This window comes from Camellia sinensis, unplaced genomic scaffold, assembly GCF_055761805.1.
Source record: "Camellia sinensis isolate YWXY unplaced genomic scaffold, ASM5576180v1 Unanchor3, whole genome shotgun sequence".
Classification (NCBI taxonomy): domain Eukaryota; kingdom Viridiplantae; phylum Streptophyta; class Magnoliopsida; order Ericales; family Theaceae; genus Camellia; species Camellia sinensis.
Window position 1 is genome coordinate 7,429,415 of NW_028129178.1, and position 24,071 is coordinate 7,453,485.

Sequence of the window (24,071 nt, forward strand, 5' to 3'; positions counted from 1 at the left end):
CCAAGACCTATGGGAGCTTCAATATCCCAATCTGAATTTTTTAAATTTTTTATTTTTAAAAAAAAAAACTCAGCATTTATTGATTTGGTAAAAATCCCCGTATCAGTATTTATTAGCTTTTTTTTAATCCACATATCTTTCCACATGGCTGCAATTATTGATTTGGTCAAAATCTCCTGATCAGTATTTAAAATCCCCTCATATAAATAATTATAAATACAATTCGTATATAGTTACTGCAATACCCTTTTCAACTTCTCCCATACATTATGATTAGTGATAAGAAAAAAATCTTAAAAAACATAATTTATATATTAAAATTTTTTTTAAATAAATATAAATATCTATAATTATCCCGTGCATAGCACGGCGATAGGCTAGTATATATATATATATATATATGAACAAGTGATTGTGGATTTGATTGTGAGTTCATTTATTGTTTGTTTAGTTTCCTTTTCTTTCTATTTGTTTTTTTTCTTTTTCGTTTTTGAATGATGAATTTTGCTTGTTTTTTAATGAACTGAGCACATCGTAGTGGATTTTTCTTCTTCTGAAACCCACATTTATGTTTATTGAGGATATATATTTCTTGTTATTATGCTTTAAGCTATAGGAATAGCTTGAATCCCAAAAGAAAGCTTTTAAGCCAAGCATATATTTTTATTTTTAATTTATGGGTTAATTGTTTTCCACTTTATTTGATTCTGACTGGTTTTGTTTTTGGGGGTTTAGGTGTTCAGTGATTGAATTTGTATCACCCTGCTCATTTGGGGTGCATTGTGAGGTGTCTTGTATTTACTGTAAAGTAATGTAAGGGCCTTTTACAGAGGCGGAGGGCTGAGGCCTGGAGTAGAAAAAGAGAGTTGCGCAGTTGTTCTTGTAATCCTGCTTGCCTATAGTGAATTTTGTTTGTTCTCTGCCGTGGACGTAGGCGTGCTTGTTCTTTTTGTTATTGTTTATTTTGTGATTGAAACCACGTTCTTGCATAACAGGGTGGTACAAGTTTTACTGTAATTATGGTTATGGGACAGAAGACAAAAAACAAGAAAAGTCCCTCTGTTCAGCAAGATTATCTGATTCATGTTCATGAGGTTAAACCTTGGCCCCCATCTCAGTCACTGAGAACCCTTCGTTCTGTTCTCATTCAATGGGAACATGGTGGTAAGGATTCTGGGTCTACTAACCCAGTTGTCCCTTTGCTTGGGTCTGGTGTTGGCGATGGAAAAATTGAATTTAACGAGTCTTTTAGGCTTCCCGTGACACTATTAAGGCAAATGTCTACTAAAAGTGGGGATGGTGATACATTTCAGAAGAATTGTTTAGAGTTGAATTTGTATGAACCTCGGAGGGATAAGACGGTGAGAGGTCAATTGTTGGGAACTGCCATTATAGACCTGGCAGAATATGGTGTCGTTAAAGAGATTGTGAGTGTAAGTGTTCCAATTCATTCCAAGAGGATCTTTAACAACGCAGCACAACCGTTTCTGTTTATTAAAATTCAGTCTGTTGAAAAAGGGCGCACCAGCTTCTCATCCAGAGACAACCTATCTAAAGAAGCATGCATGGAGAGAAATGGTAGTGAGTCTGCTTCTGTCTTGGTGAATGAAGAACATGCTGAGGAAGCTGAGATTGCATCAGTTACTGATGATGATGTTTCCTCCCTCTCATCTCTGGCTGTTTCTTCTTCAGCTTTTGAGACTAATGGGGGTTTGTCCCCAAACAGTGAAAAGGTATATCTACTTCTACTCTCATATTGATAGCAATATTTCATTTTGCAACATCTTTCATTTTAATTATGCTCTATATCTACTTCCACCCTCATTTAAATAACAATAGTTCATTTTGCAACAACTTTCATTTAATTATGTCCTATGAATTGATGAGGTGTGTTCCTGTTTCTGCATTTCTGCATCTTCCCTGACACATAAACCAACCATATAAGTAGTAGCGAAACAGTTCACTGGCATAGTGGATACCATGTTGTGTTTAGGTTAATATCAACCTGTCGGGTGATCATTGGCTTCATGGCTTCTCTTGATAGTTGTAGTTGCACAGTTTCAGATAATTTGATGATCAGTTGATGTTCCTATTACAGAACAGATCACAGACAGTTAAGGATAGCCCTGGAGAGGCTTACAACCAACATCACTTAACTTCAAAGCAGGGACTTGAAAAATTAGATATGAAGTCTGTGAATGGACCGCGGGAAATCTTGAAGGTTAGTTCATCTTGCTCATTATCAACAGACTTATCTTCTAATAGGGGCAGCCTAGAAAATGGTCAGGCTACATTATCCAATTTTCCTGAGACAAGCTTGACATCAATGGCAAAGAAAATTGGTGCTCGTAGTGTTGAATCTTCATCCTCATCCATAACTTATGAAGGTGCAAAGGAAGATGCAAACACAAACATTCGAAGCAAAGATTGTGACAGTTTGATTCAGGAGGTTGATGAGAAGGTTGCTAATGATGGAAGTGAAATTAGCGGTAATGCTTGGCATTCTGTAGAAGATGAACCGTGGAATAGATTTTCACAAGATGATACCATGAAGCAAGTCTCAGCGGGAAGTGATGCGCTATCTTACAATGGGGACAATCTTGGAGTAAATGGTAATATCCTAAACAGTGATAGATTGAAGTATGTGAAGTCTGTCCGATCACTTGTGGAATCAGGTAGGAGCAATGGATCTGTTAGGAGTAGCAAGTTGGGAGATGCTCAGAATGGCGCTCTACGCTTTGCTAGCAATGAAAGAAATGACACCAAACTTTATCCAAAGGAGACAACAAACATCACTTCTAATGGTAGAATCCAACAACTGGAACATAGAATAAAGATGCTTGAAGGAGAGTTGAGAGAGGCTGCTGCTATTGAGATTAGCCTTTACTCAGTTGTTGCAGAACATGGAAGTTCCACAAACAAGGTCCATGCTCCGGCTCGCCGCCTATCTAGGCTCTATCTTCATGCTTGCGAAGAGAGTTCCCAATCAAGGAGAGCAAGTGTGGCTAGAAGTGCTGCCTCTGGATTAGTTTTGGTCGCAAAAGCATGTGGAAATGATGTTCCAAGGTACTTTCAAACAACAATATTTGTTCCAATCCCATGAAAACATCCTTCACATCCATACATCATCCTATTTTATTTTTATATAAGTTTGTTTTGGAACCAATAAATAAAATCTTTTTGATTGGTTGGTTGCAGAAATCAGAATCTGTCACCTTTTTTATTTTTATTGCTCGTATGGCAATTTGATTTGCATCAAGTGTTCCTATCAATTTTATAGGATGATGATAATTTTTTTTTTTTTAACCACTTGTTCTATTAGATGAAATAATGAACAAAATCTAATAGGAAGGAAAATCTAGAAACTAGCTCTAGAGACCTACCTAACTTGAGGAGTGAATATTGAACATTGGTAAGCACGATGTTTAACCATATTTATTGTTTTATGGATGTTTTACATTTTCTTTCCTTAAGAGCTCATTTACTTTTCTACACTCTGAAACACAGGTTGACTTTTTGGTTATCAAATTTGGTTGTACTGAGAGCTATCATAAGCAGAGCTCAATTACCACATTCTGCTAGACCTTGTATTGAGAGGACCGGTAGCAGGAAGGGAAACCAGAAGCAATTTTCTCTACTAAAATGGACAGAGTTCTCTTTGAGCAAGGAGAAGAAAGGTGCTTTATTTGCAAGTTATGATGACTGGGAGGACCCTCCTACATTTGCATCAGCATTGGAAAAGATCGAAGCTTGGATCTTCTCAAGAATCATTGAATCTGTCTGGTGGCAGGTCATACCATAATTTAATGTCTTCTTTCTTTTTGTAAATTTATTTGAAATTAATGTCCGATACTGGTCCACCTGTGCCAACTCCCCATGTTGGAAAGAGTTGCTGGACCTCCACTGAGTAATGGATTTTTTTGTCTTTCCATTTCCGTGGACTTGGATTCAAGTCTCTCTAGGAGCTTGAAGGCTGCCTTCATTGGGTGGGTTAGGATCTGTGCCAAATCTAATAAAGATAATAATTACAAATATTAGGTGAATCATAAGGCTGTGTTTGGATCTACGATTTGGTGAGGGATTTGTGGAGGGAAAGGAAATATCCAAATCCAACATCCAAACAGAGTCTAAATGAATCCCTTTAATGTGGCTGACCTGACTTTGTTGTATGTTTTCTCCAGACTTTAACACCACATATGCAAACTGCTGCTGCCAAGGCAATAAGTTCAGGTATGGCTTCCAAAGCGAGTAAATCCTATGGAAGGACATCTAGTTCAGGTGATCAAGAGAGGGTAAACTTTTCATTAGAGCTCTGGAAGAAGGCTTTCAAGGATGCGTGTGAACGCCTGTGTCCTGTTCGAGCTGGAGGGCATGAGTGTGGTTGCTTACCCGTGCTGGCTAGATTGGTAAATTCTATATGCTCTATTTTCCTTTTGAGTTAAATATTCATATCTTTATATGTAACATAATAAATATATAAAATTATATATTTTGCACGTCTCCCACTTGTCGTGTCCTACATTTTTGTGAAAATTTCCGTGTTGGTGTTGTGTCACATGTTTGTATCCGTGCTTCTTAGGGACTATCTATGGCGTAGATTCATGTTGTGTATGCTATGTTGGAACCCATGCTTTGCCTATTCATTGTTAAGGAGAACACGTCTAGGAGCATACCGTGTTTCTATGCCCAAATTATTCCTACAATCCTTGAGCATTACCTGGTCTTTTGCCCCTTTCTCAAATGTGTAGAGATGTCCCGTCTCTGCATGCACAATGGTTTGGCGTATCTGTCCAGTCCTTGAAGCACTATTTTGCCCATTTTTTCAAAAAGATCTGTTCTCTCATGAAGCTATAGCTTCCACTTCATATATTTTGTTGGACCCATTGAAAAGAATGAAAATTACTAACATGTTACTCCAATTCTGACTAGATAATGGAGCAATGTGTGGCTAGATTGGACGTGGCAATGTTGAATGCTATTCTTCGTGAATCTGATGATGAAATTGCAACCGATCCTGTATCTGATCCCATTAGCGATGCCAAGGTTCTTCCTATTCCAGCAGGGAAAGCAAGCTTTGGGGCTGGTGCACAACTCAAAAATGTGGTGAGAATTACAAATCTATCCCGCTGATATTGAACTCATTTATTTGTAAATGATAATAATTCTGAATCGCTGCTGTTGGCTCCATATGATCTTAGTGACTGACTTGTGTGCTCTGGATGACAGATTGGGACCTGGTCTAGATGGCTTACTGATCTATTTGGTCTTGACGATGATGACTCACTTGATGACAAGAATGACTGTGATAATGATGATGATGGCACAAGAAAAGACCACGATACATTGTTCAAGTCTTTCCATCTTCTGAATGCACTGAGTGACCTCATGATGCTTCCAAAGGACATGCTCTTAAGCCAGTCAACCAGAAAAGAGGTTCAACTCTGAAACTATTAAACCCCTCCATTTTAATCTTTTGTCCACATGATCCATAGATGCTGTACTTGTTGTCATCAGTGTTAAATGTTTTTTATTTTTATTTTTGAAGGTATGCCCCATATTTGGTCCACCGCTGATCAAGAGGGTTGTTAACAATTTCATCCCAGATGAATTTTGCCCGGACCCAATTCCTAAGGTTGTCCTTGAAGCTCTGGATTCTGAGGTTTGTCCCTTTGAAAACCGAGTTATCTAAACATAGATAAACCTTGTGGTTCCCAGAGAGTTCCCAAGTTTTTGAAAAACAAAAATAAACAAAAAAACATGTATGCGTCATAGTTTTCCCGTGGTAATAAAACACTTGAGCTTAAAAATTCTACTTTGAAAATTCACTGCAGTACTATTTTTGGTTTAATTTGATTCAGGATCCTCTTGAGGCCGACGTAGGTTCGATCACAAGCTTCCCGTGCAGTGCAGCTCCAATAGTCTACTTGCCACCTCCAGTATCTTCTGTTGCTGCTATTATAGGAGACATTGGCAGTCAATCTCGGCTGACAAGAAGCAGGTCCTCAGTGCTCAAGAAATCATACACTAGTGATGACGAGCTTGATGAATTGGATTCACCCTTAACTGCCATTGTCGAGACCTTCCAGGCTTCACCTACTCCGACAAAACCCAGCTGGATATCAAAGGAAAAAGGAAGTCGAAATGCTGTCAGGTATCAGCTTCTTCGGGAGGTATGGATGAACAGCGAGTGAGAGTAATAGATTCGACAGATTCAAAGCATCCTATAATTTTGAAGAATAGATAGTCTCTGGGATTTTTGCCTGATATCAAAAAGTAAATGGCAGTTGCAATGTTGTCTACACATAGACCCCTTTCAGTTGGCACTGACAAATAACAAGAAGTGTGTATGTATATACGAGTATACATCTTTTTCTTTTTAGGCCATGTTTGTTTGGGCGGACTGGATTAGCATTCCCATGACTAATAGTCCTAGGACTATAAATTTGTTGGATTATGTATCCTATCTTAACTAATAGTCAAGTTTAAAATAATTAATTCCTACTTCAATTGTTTAACCAAACATCGGATTAATAATTTTATTGGACTATTAGTCCAATCCCAAGCTCATGTCTACCCAAACAAACATGACCTTAGTGTGTGCGCATGGAAAGCTGTAATTGTGCCTTGTTATTGATGTTCCAGTATATACAGAATTGCCATTTTGGAGGTGATAATTTCAAGTGTTGCATTTTTTTATTTTTATTTTTATTTTTTTCTGAAAAGAAAATATTATCAAGGGTCACACAGCAAAAATTTGGAAATTATTCTGTTGGCGTGCTCGAACTTTGGTTACTGTGCTTAAAGTTGTCTCAAGGTGTGAATTTAAGAAATTTGCCAAATTATGCTTCAAATCCTTATCCCAAATCCCAAATACATATTACAACCTAACACACACAAGATTTCCATTACTCAAAACACTTGAATTGTATCTGGATGAGTTAGCCCTCCCGGTGCTACAAATAAACACGACTTTTTTCCACTCCCGCTATTGTGAAGCTCGAAATCTTCTAGGAAAGCTCTCGGATCTATAAATGATATATTTCAAGTTTCCATTGAATTCAGGAACCAGAGAACAAGATCTAATCACGAAGATTCAAATATTATGAGAGAGAGAGACAAGCCAAAAACATACATCGTAAAGCAAAACAAAGAAAAAATACCAACATATAAAATAATAGGCTTACTTCACATAATGCTCAAAATCGCCAATATCCTTCTCTGCCATTCAGCTTCTTGCTGGAACTAGATTACAAACAAAGCATCACCAAAAATGCATTGCACTTTCCAAACAAAAATGGGGAAAAAGAAAAAAGAAAACGAAAACAAAAAGAAAAACAATGAAGTCTTCAAAACTAGGCTTAAGCTGGACATTTGTCGGAGTGGAAAACTCCAGCCAACTATGCTACACTCAAGTTGCATATGTTTAATATAGAGCCTGAACAAAAATGAAGCAAATTTGAAGATTGGATTGGACAAATCATGCAGTCAACTTCTGTGAAGTATTGACAGCATTCATATGCTGAAGATGTAAAGCTGCCAAGAGACCTTGCCACGTTTCTCCGGGTGCAACAACCACTTGAAAGTCAAGAAGCTTCTTCTGTTTTCTGTAGTAGTCTACCAATGGTTTGCTCTGAAAAGATAAATAGATAAATCAATAGCTTTATCAGTGAAAAGTGTCTTTCATGCAATTCTTGAGCAGAAAAGATGCTAACTTCAAATCTTACTACCCCTTGTCATAGATTAAAATCACAAACGAGAAAATATCTCTTAAAATTTGAAGTGTACAGTCATGTCCCAAGTAGAATGTATTAAGAGAACTAAAAAGAGCATCAGACTCGTACAAACAGAGCACAAAAAACACCCATAGTTTATTAGTTATTTTTGGAATACAATATGATAGATGGAACATAACTTGTTGCAGCTTACTATGAATACTCAGGATCAAATCGGGGTGATAAAGAAGTATCTTAAATTTGCACATTTGTCACCATAGTTTAGTTTCTGATCTATAAGTAATAATATGGATTATGAAGTATACCTGCTCTGCATGAATACAAAGTTTCTCTTTCCAAGCACCTTGCACATCAGCACCGGAAGATCCCATGCTCAGAAATTCTTGACCAGTAGAATATATTCCATTTCTCACATGCTTCAACAAGCACTCCTCTGAGCATTTGAAATTCACAACTAAATCAATATCAGCAATTCGGTCAAGGATCTCCTGCAGTACATTAACAATCCAAATAGTAAACATTACCGAGCCCAACCATGAAAGAAATCAACACAAACTAAACCTTGCCAAACATAATTTCAGGGTAATTACAACCTAAACAGAACATTTAATTTTCTATTATCAATGCCAATGAATTGGCCTCTGGAACTACTAATCAAAGGGTATTTGTTTCTTCCCCAAAAAAGAGAAAAATTTTCAGAAAGAAACTCTAAAACTTACAGCTTGAATTCTTGTACGAGGAATTCCATCCAGAATAATGGGAGTATCCTTCTTCCAACCTCTTGGACAACAGACCGAAAATTATATCTTCTGGAACAAGCTTCCGTTGGTTCACAGCATTTGAAATCTAAATTCACCATAAAAAATAAACAAATACATTAATTCAATCAAAAGGCTAAAAAAAAAGAAAAAAAAAAAGCTGTTAATGATTTGCCTCTAAGAACTCAAAATTCCATATATTTGTACTACATTTCGGGTATCTCTTCTTTTTTTCTTTTTCCTTTTTTTTTTTTTTGATAAATACAATTCGGGTATCTTCAAGCGTCAAATAATCTCAAATTCGTTCAAATATTTTGCAAAATTGGTACAATTAGTTAAGATAAATCAAAACATATAGCCTGTGGAAACCTAAAAACATAAAAAAAAATCCAATTGCCACATTTTCTCGGCAACCAAACAGAAAAGAAAATAATTGAACCTGTTTGTAGAGAGAAGACTGAGGGTGTAGCTCTTGGCGAACAAGCGAGCCCATAGAAATGTGAGGGACTCGAACAAGCTTCGAGAGCCTCTCAGCATAAACCTGTTTCTTCGCCAGTGGATCCCCCATGATCACCCACTGCACTCCTCTTCCTGGAATCGATCCCTCCGAGTCGTCCGAGTACTCTTCGTAGTCGTAATCATACTGAAGCTGAGCCGCAGAAGCCGATCCATAGGCTCGGCTGTCGATGAACCCCAGACGGCGGAGGGCCTCTGGTTGCGCCGCCGGTATCAAGCGGCGAAGCGCGGCCATGGCGGCGGAGAGAGGAGAGAGAGAGAGAAAGGGAGAGGCGGAGGCTGAAAGAGGTGAAAGAAATGGCTTTTGAGTGGGAGCTTCTATTTGCACACAGAACATTTTCTCTATACACACCCTTCTTAATTCACGCACCTAAAAAAAATTAAAAAATAAAATATATATATTTACTCATTACACACATTATTATTCTAATTATACTCATACACACACAACTTTCCAACACACTCAATCCATCCACCTTTTCTTACCTTTTTCATTCTCCAAACCCTAACCCTAAACCAACCACCGTCGACGACACCATGGTTGCCCTCGCAGTCGTTGCTTTCTCCACATACTATCGTAGCCTACACACCTATTCAATCTTTCTACCGATCACCCCTCGTCCCTGCTACTACCACCATTGCAGCGACGACCCACCATCGCGACACACCCGTCGTTCGATAAACCAGGGTCGAAAATCACACATCGATTTGACCATCAACATCCGAACAAAACACATCGGTTCGACCTTCAACATCCGAACAAAACACATTAGTTCGACACTGTACTTTCGAATCAATGTGTTTGGTTCGAAGGCGGCCGCAGAGAGAGAGAGAGAGAGTTGCAGATGATAGAGAGGGGGCTTCGACGGGAGAAAAGAGGGATTGGAGAGTGTGAGCGACGAGCGATAGGGTGAAAAGAGGCTTCGATTCGAGAAGAGAGGGGATGGTGAGAGAGGCGACGAAGGAGGTGATTAGGGTTAGGGTTTTTGGTTGAAGAAGAAATGGATATTTTGGTAATTTTATTTTAGAATAAAAATGTAATAAAAAAAATATCATTAAGTGTGTGGCAAGAGGGGAAATGGTGTGTGCCAATAGACGCTCCCCTTTTGAGTTTTGAGGGAGAGAAGAGAATATGAAATTGGCGCTGCCTTTGAACTGTAATTACGTTAATGCCCTTTGATCTAGCTGGAGGGAATGCCAAATGGATGGATGGCGTTGGTTGTTATGCACTGTGTTTTATGAACGTTGGGTCCGCAAAAAGTATTTTGATCCAACGAGAGCGGAGCCACGAGTTTAATTATTAATCCTTCCGAAATCGGCTACATTACAGACCAGTTTATTTATTTATTTTTTTATTATCGGTTGAATAACCGATAAATCTTAAATAATGAATTTATAAATTATTTGATTTTTTTTTATAAATCTAAATGTCTCATTCTAATATAAATTACATAAACTGGGTGTTTGGGAAGTTGCAATTTTGGACTCGTTTGGAAAGGGAGGGTTTGGGCTTTTTTGGCTAAAATAACCACAAAAAAAATAAAATAGGCTTTTTAATCCAATAAGACAAAACATCACATCCAATTCATAATCATTACATTCTCTCTCTCACAAAAAGTCAAAAAAGACAAAAAAATCAAAAAACCCTTTCCAAATGAGGCTTTTTAGCCCTAGTCTAAAATAGTAAAAAATTCAAAAAGCCAACCCACTTCCCAAACGAACCCTTTAGTAGGCTATTTTAGTTTTTAACTATTTTAGTAGGCTAAAATTTTTGTGTTTGGAAGATAGTTAGATTTTTTTTGTAGTTGGATGTGATATTTGTGAGAGAAAAAATGAAATAATTATGGATTTGATCTGATATTTTGTCTTATTAGCTATTTTAGTCTATTTTGTCATTTTGTGAATTTTAGCCCAAAAAGTCAAAAAAAGCCTTTGCCAAACACCAAGAAAGAGTCAAGTATAAATGTGTGTGTATTATATGTTGAGAGATAAATATAAATTTTCTCATAATGTTAAAATTACTAAATGTAACACTTAAATAAAATTCCTTAATATATATATTTTTTAAAAATAATATTCCATTCAATGTAACACACAAACATCACCAAACAAATGCTATGGTGACAAACATCGCCAAACAAATGATTATGGATTAGATGTGACATTTTATTTTATTGATTGTTTTAGTCTATTTTGTCTTTTTGTGAATTTTAGTCTAAAAAATGCTAAAATCTCATTTCCCAAACATCACCATAATAAAAAATTCTTTAATATATTTTTCTCAAATATAATAACGTAACATTCTAAAAAAATTCTTTAGTATATTTTTTCCAAATGTAATACTCTAATCAATGCAACACACGAAAATTGTGTAGTGTACTTTTCTCAATAAAATATTTCAAAAAACTTTTTTAGTGTATTTGCTTTTCAAACGTTATACTTCAATCAATATAATACACATTTTAGTATATTTTTTCCAAATGTAGCACACTAATATAACAAATAACGTAACACCAGAAAACCACATTATATAGCGATTCTGGTTTTGACCCTTCACTTGTTGTATTCCGGACTCGAGTTTATGGTTTCTGAATGTTGTTCATTGTCTTTCCTCTTTATTCCTTCTTAAATTTGGTTATTTGGGCATTTTGAGTGTGTTTGGAATAGGTTAGTTGCTTGGTTTTCAAACCTTGTGTTGCTTAGAATTTTGGTCCTCCGTTCAAGCGAGCTTTCTTGCGCTTGAGTGGGATTTGCAAACTCTCAGTACTTTGTACGTCTACAAAAGTATTGGAGGGGTGTTTTCCACATTCGAATGATGTTTTCTACGCTCGAACGAGGGAACCTACTCTGATGTCTGGGCGACCGACGTCTCTCTCTCCCCTTTGCTGCTACGTTCCCTGTTCTTTGAGCTTCGCCTCCAGTAGCGCGATGTATTTCAGCGTCCAACTCAACCAAACTTCTTCATTCTCCTTTACTATTGAAGAATAATCTCTGAGATATCTATGGCCCAACTTACGACCACCGTTAATACTCAAGTTTCTGCTTGTCCTTAAATTATTTGTGGAAGCCGGATACAAATGGACGCAGATAGGCCGAATACACATTTAGATAATCGGTACATGTTGTACTCGCCCGTCTTGTACGTTCTGGATGTCGAATATCTTAGTCGGCCACAAAGCTAGCCGAACGAGGGGCCCATTGAAAGTCGGGTTACGACGAAAGAAGGGCTGAGTGAGCAATCACACGATAGATTAGTAGTGGGCCCCATCCTGAGGACTGGGAGTGTATATAAATAGAAGAACAACAACCAAAGAGAGGTATGTGAGAATTGTTACGCTTAACTTAAGATACAAGTAACTAAGAGAGCATACACTGACTTAACCGTTGGAGTGCTAATTTTGGCACCCCCGACCGGAGTGTTCATTCCTTTTCAGGTTACTAGCTGAGGATCTCGAGCGTCCCAGTGGATCAAAAGAGTATTTCCAAACCACTTTCCCACAACTAGCGCCGACTGTGGGAATACTCAACTACATCCATGGTAGGCATAACAGAAGACCCTTCAATAGTCACTGACGAAACGACATAGAGAGATGAGCTCACTCCAACAAACATGCTTGGACCGGAGACTATCGCCGCAAGACGTGCCTTGAACTTCGACTCACTTGCCTATAACTCACCCTCGACTTCAGAACATGAGACAATGCAAGCGATCATGGAACAGGCGAAGCAAAACGAACAAAGGCTGGAAAACATGATCTCTAAGAACGAGCGCCTCCGTCAGGATTTGGCCTTGGAAGTAGCAAAATCCAAGCAAGGTGCATGCTAAGATCCCAAACGACCTCTGAAAAAAGATGGTCGACAACCTCGAGTTCGAAGACAAGAAAGTGACAGTGATTCTAACTCATTATCCCTGGAACCCAAAAGGAGGGGACGAGTTGAAACCACCAGCTCCTCCAAAGAGAGTCCGCGTGCACACCATAAGCGAAGGCGAAATGGTTTAGGCAAAGAGGACCAGCATAATCCCTTTGTGCAACGGATTGCGAAGGCTGTACTACCCAAAAAGTTCAAAGCCCCATCGTTCACCCTACATGACAGGAAATCAGAACCCATTGATCACATTCGACATTACAAGCAAGCTATGACGTTGCATGCGGACGACGAAGCCCTCATGTGCTGAATATTTTCGAGCAGTTTGGGACCGTTGGCCGTCAGATGGTATTATAAATTAGAACCGGCATCGATTAAGAGCTTTTATCAACTCCAAAAATCCTTCAGGGGCAAGGTTCATTACCAATGAGGTCCAGCCGAAGCAGGCCGATTCTCTCTGGGCAATGCAAATCCAGTCAGGGGAAACATTACGGGCGTATTCGGCGCACTAGTGGGAATGCTTTAATCTTGTGGATGACGCCTGCAACGACTCCATGGCCATCACCACCTTTAAAATGGGGTTGCATCCTTATAGTGCCCTCCGCAGTTCCTTAACTAAAAGGCCCCCCAAAACAGTCTGGTCGCTGATGAAAAAAGTTGAAGAATATTGCAAAGTTGAAGATGACGCACTGCAGGTCAAAGCCGGGCACCAGGCCATCAAGACGGCCCCATCAGAAATTATTCAGCCAATAAGTTATGTACCATCACGGAGTCCTGAACCATGGGGCTGGGCTAAAGGAGACAAGAGAAATTCGCGCCGATCAAACGACCAATGCTCCCACCGAGCTAATGAACAACTTCAAGTGGATAACAGGCATGCAAGGCGCGCAACCAAGAAATATACGGAGTTGTCAGAGCCGATCAGCACGGTTATGACTAAAATTCAACATTTGCCGTTCTTCAAGTGGCCGCCCAAGATGGTGGGACCTCCCGACACAAAGAGACGGGATAGGTGGTACGAATATCACAAAGATCACGGTCATGATACCGACAGTTGTTATGCTTTGAAAGACCACCTCGAGGAGTTGGTACAAGACGGTCAGCTCTAGCAACACGTCCGAAAGAACAACTCAACCAAAACAGTTGCCCTAAGGCAAGATTCACCTCCATTTAGCGTAATCCATATGATATACAGCCTGCCGACAGCCCCCGCCGTACATTCAATTCAGTCTCATTCTGGCCCCAAAAGCAAATCACACCAGTAAAACGGCCTTATGAAGCTCCGAGTATTACTTTCGACGATTCTGATTTGATCGGCGTAACACTTCCCCACATTGATCCATTGGTCATCGAACTACGTGTAAATCGATTCATCGTTGAACGCGTTCTCATAGACCAGGGGAGTACTTCGGAGGTTATGTATTACAAGACCTTTATAAACTCAGGTTCACTGAGTCGAACCTTTTTCCGGCTCCTTATCCATTATTCAGCTTCAATGCTAATCCAGAATACCCGTTGGGCAAAATCACACTACCAGTTCGAGCGGGCTCCCGAACATTAGATGTGGAATTCTTGGTTGTCAAACTGCCTTCGTCGTATAATCTTATCATGGGACGAACTTGGTTGCATGCCATACATGTCGTGCCTAGCACCTATCATCAACTGCTCTGCTTCCCGACTGAATGAGGCATTGAACAAATCCGTGGTTCCCAGAAATCGGCAGAAGCATGTTATCTTCTTGCTGCAAAGTCACCAAGAAAGTTGGAGGTGAACTCTATTGAGGTGCCGGATCGCGAGAGCCTGGACGATATTGGACGGCTCCCAAGTGAAAAGGTCACGGAAGCCCTAGATCGAGTTGAAATTGACAGGGATCTTGACAGGTTCTTCATGGTCGGTGCCTCCTTAAATAAAACTGACAGGCAGTAGCTAATTACCTTCTTGCTTGGCAACCTTGATGTATTCGCATGGTCGCCGTATGAGATGCCGGGGGTAGATTCATCTGTTTCTGAGCACCGTCTGAATGTTGACCCCAAATGTAAGCTGATCATTCAGGGAAGCCAGTGGTCAGGTATAGAACACACTGTTGCTGTTGTTGAAAAAGTTGACCGGTTGCTTGATGCCGGGGCAATCCGGGAAGTGACCTATCCTACATGGCTGCCGAATACTGTGGTGATAAAGAAGAAGAATGGAACTTGGTGTGTCTGCGTGGACTTCACGGATTTAAATAAAGCTTGCCCCAAGGATTGTTTTCCTTTCCCGAGAATTGATCAACTTGTAGACGCCACAATATGTCATCAACGTATGAGCTTCCTCGATGCCTACAGAGGCTACCATCAAATCGCCATGCATCCGGAGGACTAAGATAAAATTGCATTCCTCACCCCAAGAGGAACCTATTGCTATAAGGTTATGCCTTTTGGGCTGAAGAATGCAGGGGCAACTTACCAAAGACTAGTCACCGCCATGTTCAAGGAACAACTCGGCCGTACTATAGAAGTGTACATTGACGATATGGTGGTCAAGTCAAAAGAAGAGCAAACTCATCTGGCCGAACTAAAAGAGACATTCAGCATTTTACGCAAGTACAAAATGAAGCTGAATGCTTCCAAGTGTGCATTTGGGATCGGATCTAGCAAATTCCTTGGCTACATTGTCAATCACCGAGGAATTGAAGCTAACCCGAGGCAAATCACAGCAATCTTGGAACTCGGCTCCCCTCGATCGGTGAAGGAGGTTCAAAAGTTGATGGGGATGGCTGCTGCACTAAACAGGTTTATCAGTCGTTCCACAGACCGCTGCCGATAATTCTTTCATACCCTACGGCAGGGCAAGGCTTTTGAATGGACCTCCGAGTGCGAAGTCATTTTCAACGGTTTGAAGACCTATCTTTGATCAGTTCCACTCTTGATAACACCTTCGGTAGGTGACCCGCTAATTTTATATCTGGCAGTTTTCAACCGGGCAGTCAGTGCCGTACTATTAAAGGAAGAGCTTGGGGAGCAACGGCCAGTGTACTATATGAGCAAAGCAATGGTTGATGCTAAAACACATTACCTTCCATTGGAAAAACTCCTCCTAGCCCTCGTCACGGCAACAAGAAAGCTGATGCATTACTTTCAGGGGCATACCATTAGGGTACGAACGGACCACCCTCTTCGGTCAGTACTCCGTCGTGCAGAAGCATTAGGGCGCATTTCAAAGTGGGCTCTTGAACTCGGCCAGTATGATATTCAGTTTCTGCCTAGAACCTCAATCAAGGGGCAAGTGCTTGCCGACTTTGTGGCCGAATTCACTAGGGTTCTTGCCGACTTCAAGTCTAATGAAATACAACCTAGGTCGAACTGGAGAATTTATGTTGGGGACATTTGGCAGCTCTATTGTGATGGATCATCCAATTAATATGGTAGCGGGGCCGGAGTAGTAATCATGGCTCTTGACAGAGCAATAATCGAGCAGGCTGTCAAACTCGGCTTCGAAGCATCAAACAATGAAGCCGAATACGAAGCCCTGCTAACCGACTTGTGGAATGCACATCTCCTGGGTGCTCCGCGTCTGCTTATATTTTGCGATTCAAAACTGGTGATCAATCAGCTAAAGGGGGAGTACGTGGCCAAAAACGACCGTATGACCGCTTCATAAAAATGGCAAATGCCTTGCTGGCAAAATTTGACCATCATGAATTGAACCAAATAACCCGTGATCAGAACGCACATGCAGACGCCTTGGCCGCCATTAACTCAGAGATTAAATGAACAATTGAAATGGGTTTTATCCCTAATCCGAGCATTGGCCCTTCAGAGGAAGTCCAGATCAATGTCATAGAGTCAGGTCCGAGTTGGATGGACTCCATTGCTGTATTCCTATCTTCCGAACAGCTCCCATCAGATAAGAAAGAAGCATACAAGCTACGAAACAAAGCCCTGCGATACTATTTGGATTCGCAAGGAAAGCTTTACAAAAAATCCCTTTTTGGCCCGTACCTAGAACGCATTCATCCAGATAAAGTCGAGGGACTCCTGACTGAAATACATGAAGGTAGCTGTGGTGCTAATTCTGGCGGGCGCTCTTTGGATCACTGAGCTATGACATAGGGGTATTATTGGCCGACAATGAGAGCTGATGCCGAATGTTACGTGAAGAAGTGTGAACAGTGCCAGAAGTTTTCTCCCTTAACCCATCTGCCTACCGAAGAGTTAAGCTCTATAACCAATCCTTGGCCGTTTGCCCAATGGGGACCAGACATCGTCAGACCACTGCCTTGCATCCCCGACAACAAGCGATTTTTGATTGTCGCACCAAATTATTTCACAAAAATGGCTAGAAGCGGAGGCACTAACGCACATTCGAGATACTGATGTGAAGCGTTTTGTGTGGAGAAATATTATAATGTGATTCGGTATTCCAAGAGCACTCATTTCAGATAACGGCACCCAGTTTGATTGCGGTGTCTACCGAGAGCTGTGCAGCAAGTATGGTATCTGACCCTATTTCTCCACCTCGGCTTATCCACAGAGTAATGGCCAAGCTGAAGCCTCTAACCAAGTCATTTTGGATGGCATCAAGAAGAGGCTAGAGAAAACTAAGGGAAGATGGGTCGAAGAATTGCCGAGTGTAATGTGGGCTCATCGCACTACTCCGAGACGTTCCACTAGGGAAACGCTGTTCTCATTGTGCTTTGGAAATCAAGCAATCCTCCCCTTGGAGATCGGCCTCCCAACCTTGAAATCAAAATTTTTTGATATGGGCCGCAACGACATGATGTTGGCCTTGGATTTAACTTTGATTGAAGAACGAAGAGATCATGCCCATGCGTCAATGGCACGGTACCAGCAGCAGCTCGCTAAGTTGTATAATCAACGTATTCAGCTACGCCGCTATGTACCAGACGAATTGGTCCTGAAGAAAGTGCTTCCAGTTGCTAGGAAACCGGCTGATGGAAAATTGGGTCCTAACTGGGACGACCCCTATTAGGTCGACTCAATCGCAGGAATAGGAGCATATTGGCTCAAAGACATGTCTAGGAGGAGTCTGCCATGCCCTCGGAATTTCTCGCATTTGCGTAAATTCTATCATTGAACCCGACCTGTGGGGCATGATAATTGTTTTGAGTGATTCACCATGCACACATTTTGCTTTTGCAATGTAAAATTTCCTATTTTCTCAGTGTGAAACTTAGTTCAAAAGTATGTCGAATAAAGACTCTCTATTCGGAGCGCCCTTCGTGGATCTCATGATTGGCCAAGATAAAAAAGACTCCGGATTCAGAGCGCCATCCGTGCAGGTCACGTTTGGGCCGAATAAAGACTTCGGATTTAGAGCGCCCTTCGTAGATCTCACAATTGGCCAAGACAAAAAAGACTCCGGATTCAGAGCGCCCTTCGTGGATCTCACGGATCTCACGATTGGCCAAGATAAAAAAGACTTCGAATTCAGAGCGCCCTTCGTGGATATCACGATTAGCCAAGATTAAACAGCCTCCAAATTCGGAGCCCCAACCGTGTAGGTCACGTGTAGGTCACGTTTGGGCCGAATAAAGACTCTGGATTCAGAGCGCCCTTCGTGGATCTCACGATTGGCTAAGATTAAAAAGCCTCCGAATTCAGAGCCCCAGCCGTGCAGGTCACGTTTAGGCTGAATAAAGACTTCGAATTCAGAGCGCCCTTCGTGGATCTCACGATTGGCCAAGATTAAAAAGCCTCCGAATTCGGAGCCCCATCCGTGCAGGGCACGATTGGACCGAATAAGGACTCTGAATTCGGAGCACTCTTCGTGGATCTCACGACACACGGAAAAAATTGAAACATGCAAGCATTCAAAATAAAATGTTTCATTAAATTGATCGACTGGCACAAAGTGTATAAACGTAAGTTGAAACATGCAAACATTTTGAAATAGAGTGTTTTATTAGATTAACCAATAAATACATAATTTACACTCAATTTGCGTTTGAGCATTACAATGTCTACTTTTATTCGTCATCTCCCTCATCATCACTCTTCTCAACTTCGAAGGCCGAAAAGGGAAAATGATGACCTTGATATAGTGATGACGCCGAATCAACGCTTGCTGCTCGGAGAGCGTTCGCAGCTTGAAGTGCCTTGATCCAGCCATGCTTAAATCCATAATTTTCACATCGGCAGACCTCCTCGGCAAGTTTTTCCTTGGTCTTGTCTATCTTGACCTTTCGGCTATCATGAAAGCCTTTTTCATAGGCCCTGGACTTAGCAATCTCAATTGCAAACAGGCTAGCCGTATCTCGATCAGCAATCGCATGACTTATTAGCCGCTGAGTCACCCTTTCCTCCACGACCGGGTTAGGATGGCCGACTGATTGTGATTCGGTAGTCTTGATCTTTCTTAGTTCACACAGAGCCTTCTCTGCGCGAGCTTCTAAGCTTCGGATGTGTTCGTCTCTCTACTTTATATCCCGCCATACGACACGAAGACGCATACCGATTTTATAGGTAGTGTACAACCCCTTCACCGCCCCATGAACGCCTTCCTGAAACATTTCGAAATCCTGTTGACCTACCATCGACTGCTGGACTTCAGGTGGAAAAATCTATTGAGCGAACTCGACTGCCACATTTGGGTCACGAACGATTGAATCCGCTTCTGTCATTGGTCTATTCCCCACGAAGACCGCAAAACTCAACGGGCGTGGTGTCGCATATTCGGGGCGGGGTTGAGGGGATCTACCCTGTTGTTGCTTTTCCTTCCTAGGCGACGTACTTCGACGACGAGGGGACTAGCGTCTTTCCCGCTCCCTCGAAGTCCTACTTCCTGTGTGCACAGGTTCGCGACTTCGATTCATTTCTCCTTCTAGCTCAGCCAATGTCCTTCCCTCTTCTGTGCTGTTGAAGAACAGTCTGTTTGACATTCGCACTTGTCTAACCTTCCTCAACGGACTGAACTGAGTTGTTGAGTTTGAACACATAAACATGACCGACGTGCACGAAGCACTCGCCTCATTTATTCCTTACGGGGGCAGCACCCTTGAGGTGTTATCATTAATGCTAAACTTCAAAAGCCTCACGCTACAAACTAACTATTTTCAGCATCCCAGTTCAAGTGTTGGCTGGTCCAAGGGCAGATTCATCAATATATTTGGCACAAATTACCGAACTGTCATTTTCAGACTGTCTTAGTTCATTAACTTACTAGGGCAAGGGCAGATTAATTAATCTATTTAGCATAACTATCAAAGTTCAGCCGAATTTTCGTTGTACCCCAGCAAATTACCAAACTGCCGTTTTTAGTCTATCTTGGTTCATTAACTTACTGGGGTAAGGGTAGATTAATCAATCTATTCGGCATAACTATCAGAGCTCAGCCGAATTGCCATTGTTCCCCAAGAAATTACTGAACTGCCGTTTTCAGTCTGTCTTGGTTCATTAACTTGTTGGGGCAATGACAGATTAATCAATCCATTCGGCATAACTATCAGAGCTTAGCCGAATTTCTGTTGTGCCCCAGCAAATTACCGAACTACCGTTTTCAGTCTGTCTTGGTTCATTAACTTATTAGGGCAAGGGCAGATTAATTAATCTATTCGGCATAACTATCAGAGCTCAACCGAATTTCTATTGCGCCCCAGCAAAACTATCAGAGCTCAGCCGAATTTTTGTTGTGCCCCAGCAAATTACCGAACTGCCGTTTTCAGTCTGTCTTGGTTCATTAACTTATTGGAGCAAGGGTAGATTAATCAATCTATTCGGCATAACTATCAGAGCTCAGCCAAATTGGCATTGTTTCCCAGGAAATTACTGAACTGCCATTTTCAGTCTGTCTTGGTTCATTAACTTGTTGGGGCAAGGACAAATTAATCAATCCATTCGGCATAACTATCAGAGCTTTGCCGAATTTCTATTGTGCCACAGCAAATTACTAAACTGCCGTTTTCAGTCTGTCTTGGTTCATTAACTTACTAGGGCAAGGGCAGATTAATTAATCTATTTGGCATAACAATCAGAGCTCAGCCGAATTTCTATTGTGCCCCAGCAAAACTATCAGAGCTCAGTCGAATTTTTGTTGTGCCCCAGCAAATTACCGAACTGTCGTTTTCAGTCTGTCTTGGTTCATTAAATTACTGGGACAAGGGCAGATTAATCAATCTATTCGGCATAACTATCAGAGCTTAGCTGAATTTTTGTTGTGCCCCAGCAAATTACCAAACTGCCGTTTTTAGTCTGTCTTGGTTCATTAACTTACTGGGGGAAGGGCAGATTAATCAATCTATTCGGCATAACTATCAGAGCTCAGCCGAATTGCCATTGCGCCTCAGCAAATTACTGAACTACCATTTTCAGTCTGTCTTGGTTCATTAACTTGCTGGGGCAAGGGCAGATTAATCAATCCATTCGGCATAACTATCAGAGCTTAGCCGAATTTCCGTTGTGCCCCAACAAATTACCAAACTGCCATTTTCAGTCTGTCTTGGTTCATTAACTTGCTGGGGTAGGGGCAGATTAATCAATCTATTCGGCATAACTATCAGAGCTCAGCCGAATTTTCGTTGTGCCCCAGCAAAACTATCAGAGCTTAGCCGAATTTCCGTTATGCCCCAGCAAATTACCGAACTGCCGTCTTTAGTCTGTCTTGGTTCATTAACTTACTGGGACAGGGGCAGATTAATCAATCTATTCGGCATAACTATCAGAGCTCAGACGAATTTCCATTGTGCCCCAGCAAATTACCGAACTACCATTTTCAAACTGTTTCGGTTCATTAGTTCGATTGGTTCATTAACCTACCGCGGCAAGGGCATATTCACTAGTATATTCGGCTAAGCTGCAACACTTTACAGTTATTTTTAATTCGACAACTTGTATCATTCATTTCACGATTTTACATCTTACTTGGCTGCTAAGAAGCACACTCAGTGAGCACAAAAGGCAAAAATAATTTCCATTAATAAGCTACGTGCAAATAGTAAAAATAATTTTCATTCGTAAATTGAGCACAAATAGAATTCATTTTACAAATAAAAACTACCATATATCCGTTTCTCATAAAAACAAAAACCTAATACATACAACAAAATCTACATACACTTAGTACCCAAAGCAAAATGGAAAATATTCAACTATTTTCGGTATCTTCGGGGTCAGACTCCAGTGGCTCAGCGTCTACCTGCTCATACGGAATCGGCTGTTTCGATGTCACGTTAGCGACAGCCAAGGCCTTGAGCTAGCCATGTTTGAACCCCCTATTTTCAAATTTCAGCACTTCTTTGACATAGTCTGCCAACGCCGCATTCTTGCTAGCCTGGAACGACTCGAAAAGAGCAGACTCGGCGTTCGCCTTCACCCTCCTAGATTCTTCTAGGTCGGCCTCCAGCTTTGCAATCATTTTGTTGGCCAATTTGAGCGCCTCTTAATTCGTTTTCGCCTTTTCCTCAGCGGCCATTTTTAGTGCGACAGCATTCCTGGCCTCATTTGCTTCTACATCGGCCTTAGCTCTCTCTTCTGCCGCTTTCGCAGCCTCAGACTCGGCTCGGAGAGAGGCCTCAGTCGCTCTCCCTTTCTCATTTTCTAATTCGGTTGTAAGAAAGCCGATCTTCTCGATTGCGTCGTGTTGGCGACGTCCAATCTCGGCTATTCTCCTAGCCGCTTGCAAAAGAAGGGACCAGTAAGCTAATATAGAAACTCCTGTTTAAGCCTTGCAAATCTATAAAGGACTACATACCAATATTGCCAATTGAGCGGCTAACGCGATAGCCAGCAGATCGGTCTCCGCCCTAAAAGTCACTTTGTTAGCCGGCAGAGAAATAGAGGAAGCCAGGCTCAAGGCTATAACCAGGTCCCTTATAGCTGATGAATCAGAGCTAATCGGCATGTTTTTTTATCTTTGGTTGCACTGTAAACGGCACAACCTAGTCCGATTCTTCCAAACGTGTTCGTTTGTCCACTAGATGTTCTGAATAAATGGTGTCGTGGTCGGCTGGGCACTTTTCACCCCTGCACTCCGTCACTTGAGCCTCCTATTGATCAACAATAGTTTCCGTTTCAACCATTTCACTCTGAGCCACCTCTTCAATAGGAATGGGTGGAGTTTCTTCCCTGGCGTCAGGCGAAGGGGGTAGAGGTTGGTTTTGCTTGGCTTCAGCTCTTCTTTGGGCAGCCATCCTCTCGGCGTTCCTCCGTTTGGCCATTTGGGTGAGCGACTCGCCGGCCATATTATCAGGGTAAGAGCCGGTCTAGTCCCTTAAGTTTGTAAAAATGTTTTCAAAAAATTCCCCTTGGCCTGAGGTGGGCGGAGGGTTAGACGAAGTCAATCTGGCTTCCTCAAAAGCCAAATTAAGTGTTTCTTCTATCTCGGCTTCCGACTGGTTTAGGTTCTCGACAACCAGACCGGCTGCTTGTTCTTCCTCTTGTTTCGATTCAGAGGCTTCTAAACCAACCTCTTTTATGTTTTTGAAACTGGGGAAGATAAGGGCGGTAAGATGATCTTCACCACTCAAAATTGGAATGTGTTTAGCCGTCGAAAACGTAGAGTAAGACGACGCGTATCACAAAAGAATATGGGCCGCCCTCCCTTATTTCTGCAAGTTTGGACGGCCAACAAACTGAAGAGCGACTTTAATGTCTGCAAGTACAATGTCGTTAGATGAAACCAATACTTTCTTCAAATTGCTACCTGCAAAAACAAAACGGTAAACACATAGATGGCAAGCCGAATACAAATAAGGTAGTCAGAGAAACTAGAGTGAGCTATACGGCCACCTGGTTCGCCTTTTCTCCTTGGGACGGGATCTAGGCGATCTTTACCCTCGCCAAATTCCCAGTTGCCTTGGGCAACGACCATCACATCGTCAACAAGCTTGCCTGAGCTGGCAAGCATAGTCACTAAGTGATGTTTGGTATCTTTGGCCCTGAGAAAATAGTGTCCCAGCCAGCCAATAGACTTGGCCAAGGCATAACAATACCGAATTGTAGGTATACCTAAGTTAATCCTAAGACGACGGTTCAACTCTATAATCCCCATTTTGATGTGAAAAAAATTCACGTTGGGCTGGGAAAGAATTAGACCCCAGTGTCGAAGGATGGCTCTTAAAAATGGGTGAAGGGACAAACGGACTCCGCCCTCAGCAATCGATAGGAGAGGAAAGATGATTGTACTCTCATCGGTCCTCTCCATATCAGTGGTGCTATCTACCACAAGTGACAGATGGACGTCATTGGGGATGGAATAAGTG

The 24,071-nt window shown here is 41.4% G+C and overlaps 1 protein-coding gene and 1 pseudogene across 2 annotated transcripts; one reads left to right on the forward strand and one right to left on the reverse strand.

The window, feature by feature from the left end:
* Positions 1–410: 410 nt before the first annotated feature.
* On the forward strand, positions 411–6,389 carry LOC114309861 (uncharacterized). Its single transcript, XM_028255731.2, has 8 exons — positions 411–1,733; positions 2,099–3,066; positions 3,508–3,790; positions 4,182–4,406; positions 4,930–5,103; positions 5,227–5,433; positions 5,546–5,659; positions 5,859–6,389. Exons 1-8 carry the CDS (start codon positions 1,020–1,022, stop codon positions 6,189–6,191), a joined length of 3,018 nt encoding a protein of 1,005 aa, XP_028111532.2. The 5' UTR covers positions 411–1,019; the 3' UTR covers positions 6,192–6,389.
* A 778-nt stretch (positions 6,390–7,167) lies between these two features.
* Positions 7,168–9,324, reverse strand: LOC145816029 (putative adenylate kinase 7, mitochondrial; annotated as a pseudogene). Its single transcript, XR_014358506.1, has 4 exons — positions 8,931–9,324; positions 8,453–8,579; positions 8,039–8,221; positions 7,168–7,630 (listed from the first exon to the last, which is right to left on the reverse strand). The product of XR_014358506.1 is annotated as a putative adenylate kinase 7, mitochondrial (transcript).
* Between the last annotated feature and the right edge of the window lie 14,747 nt (positions 9,325–24,071).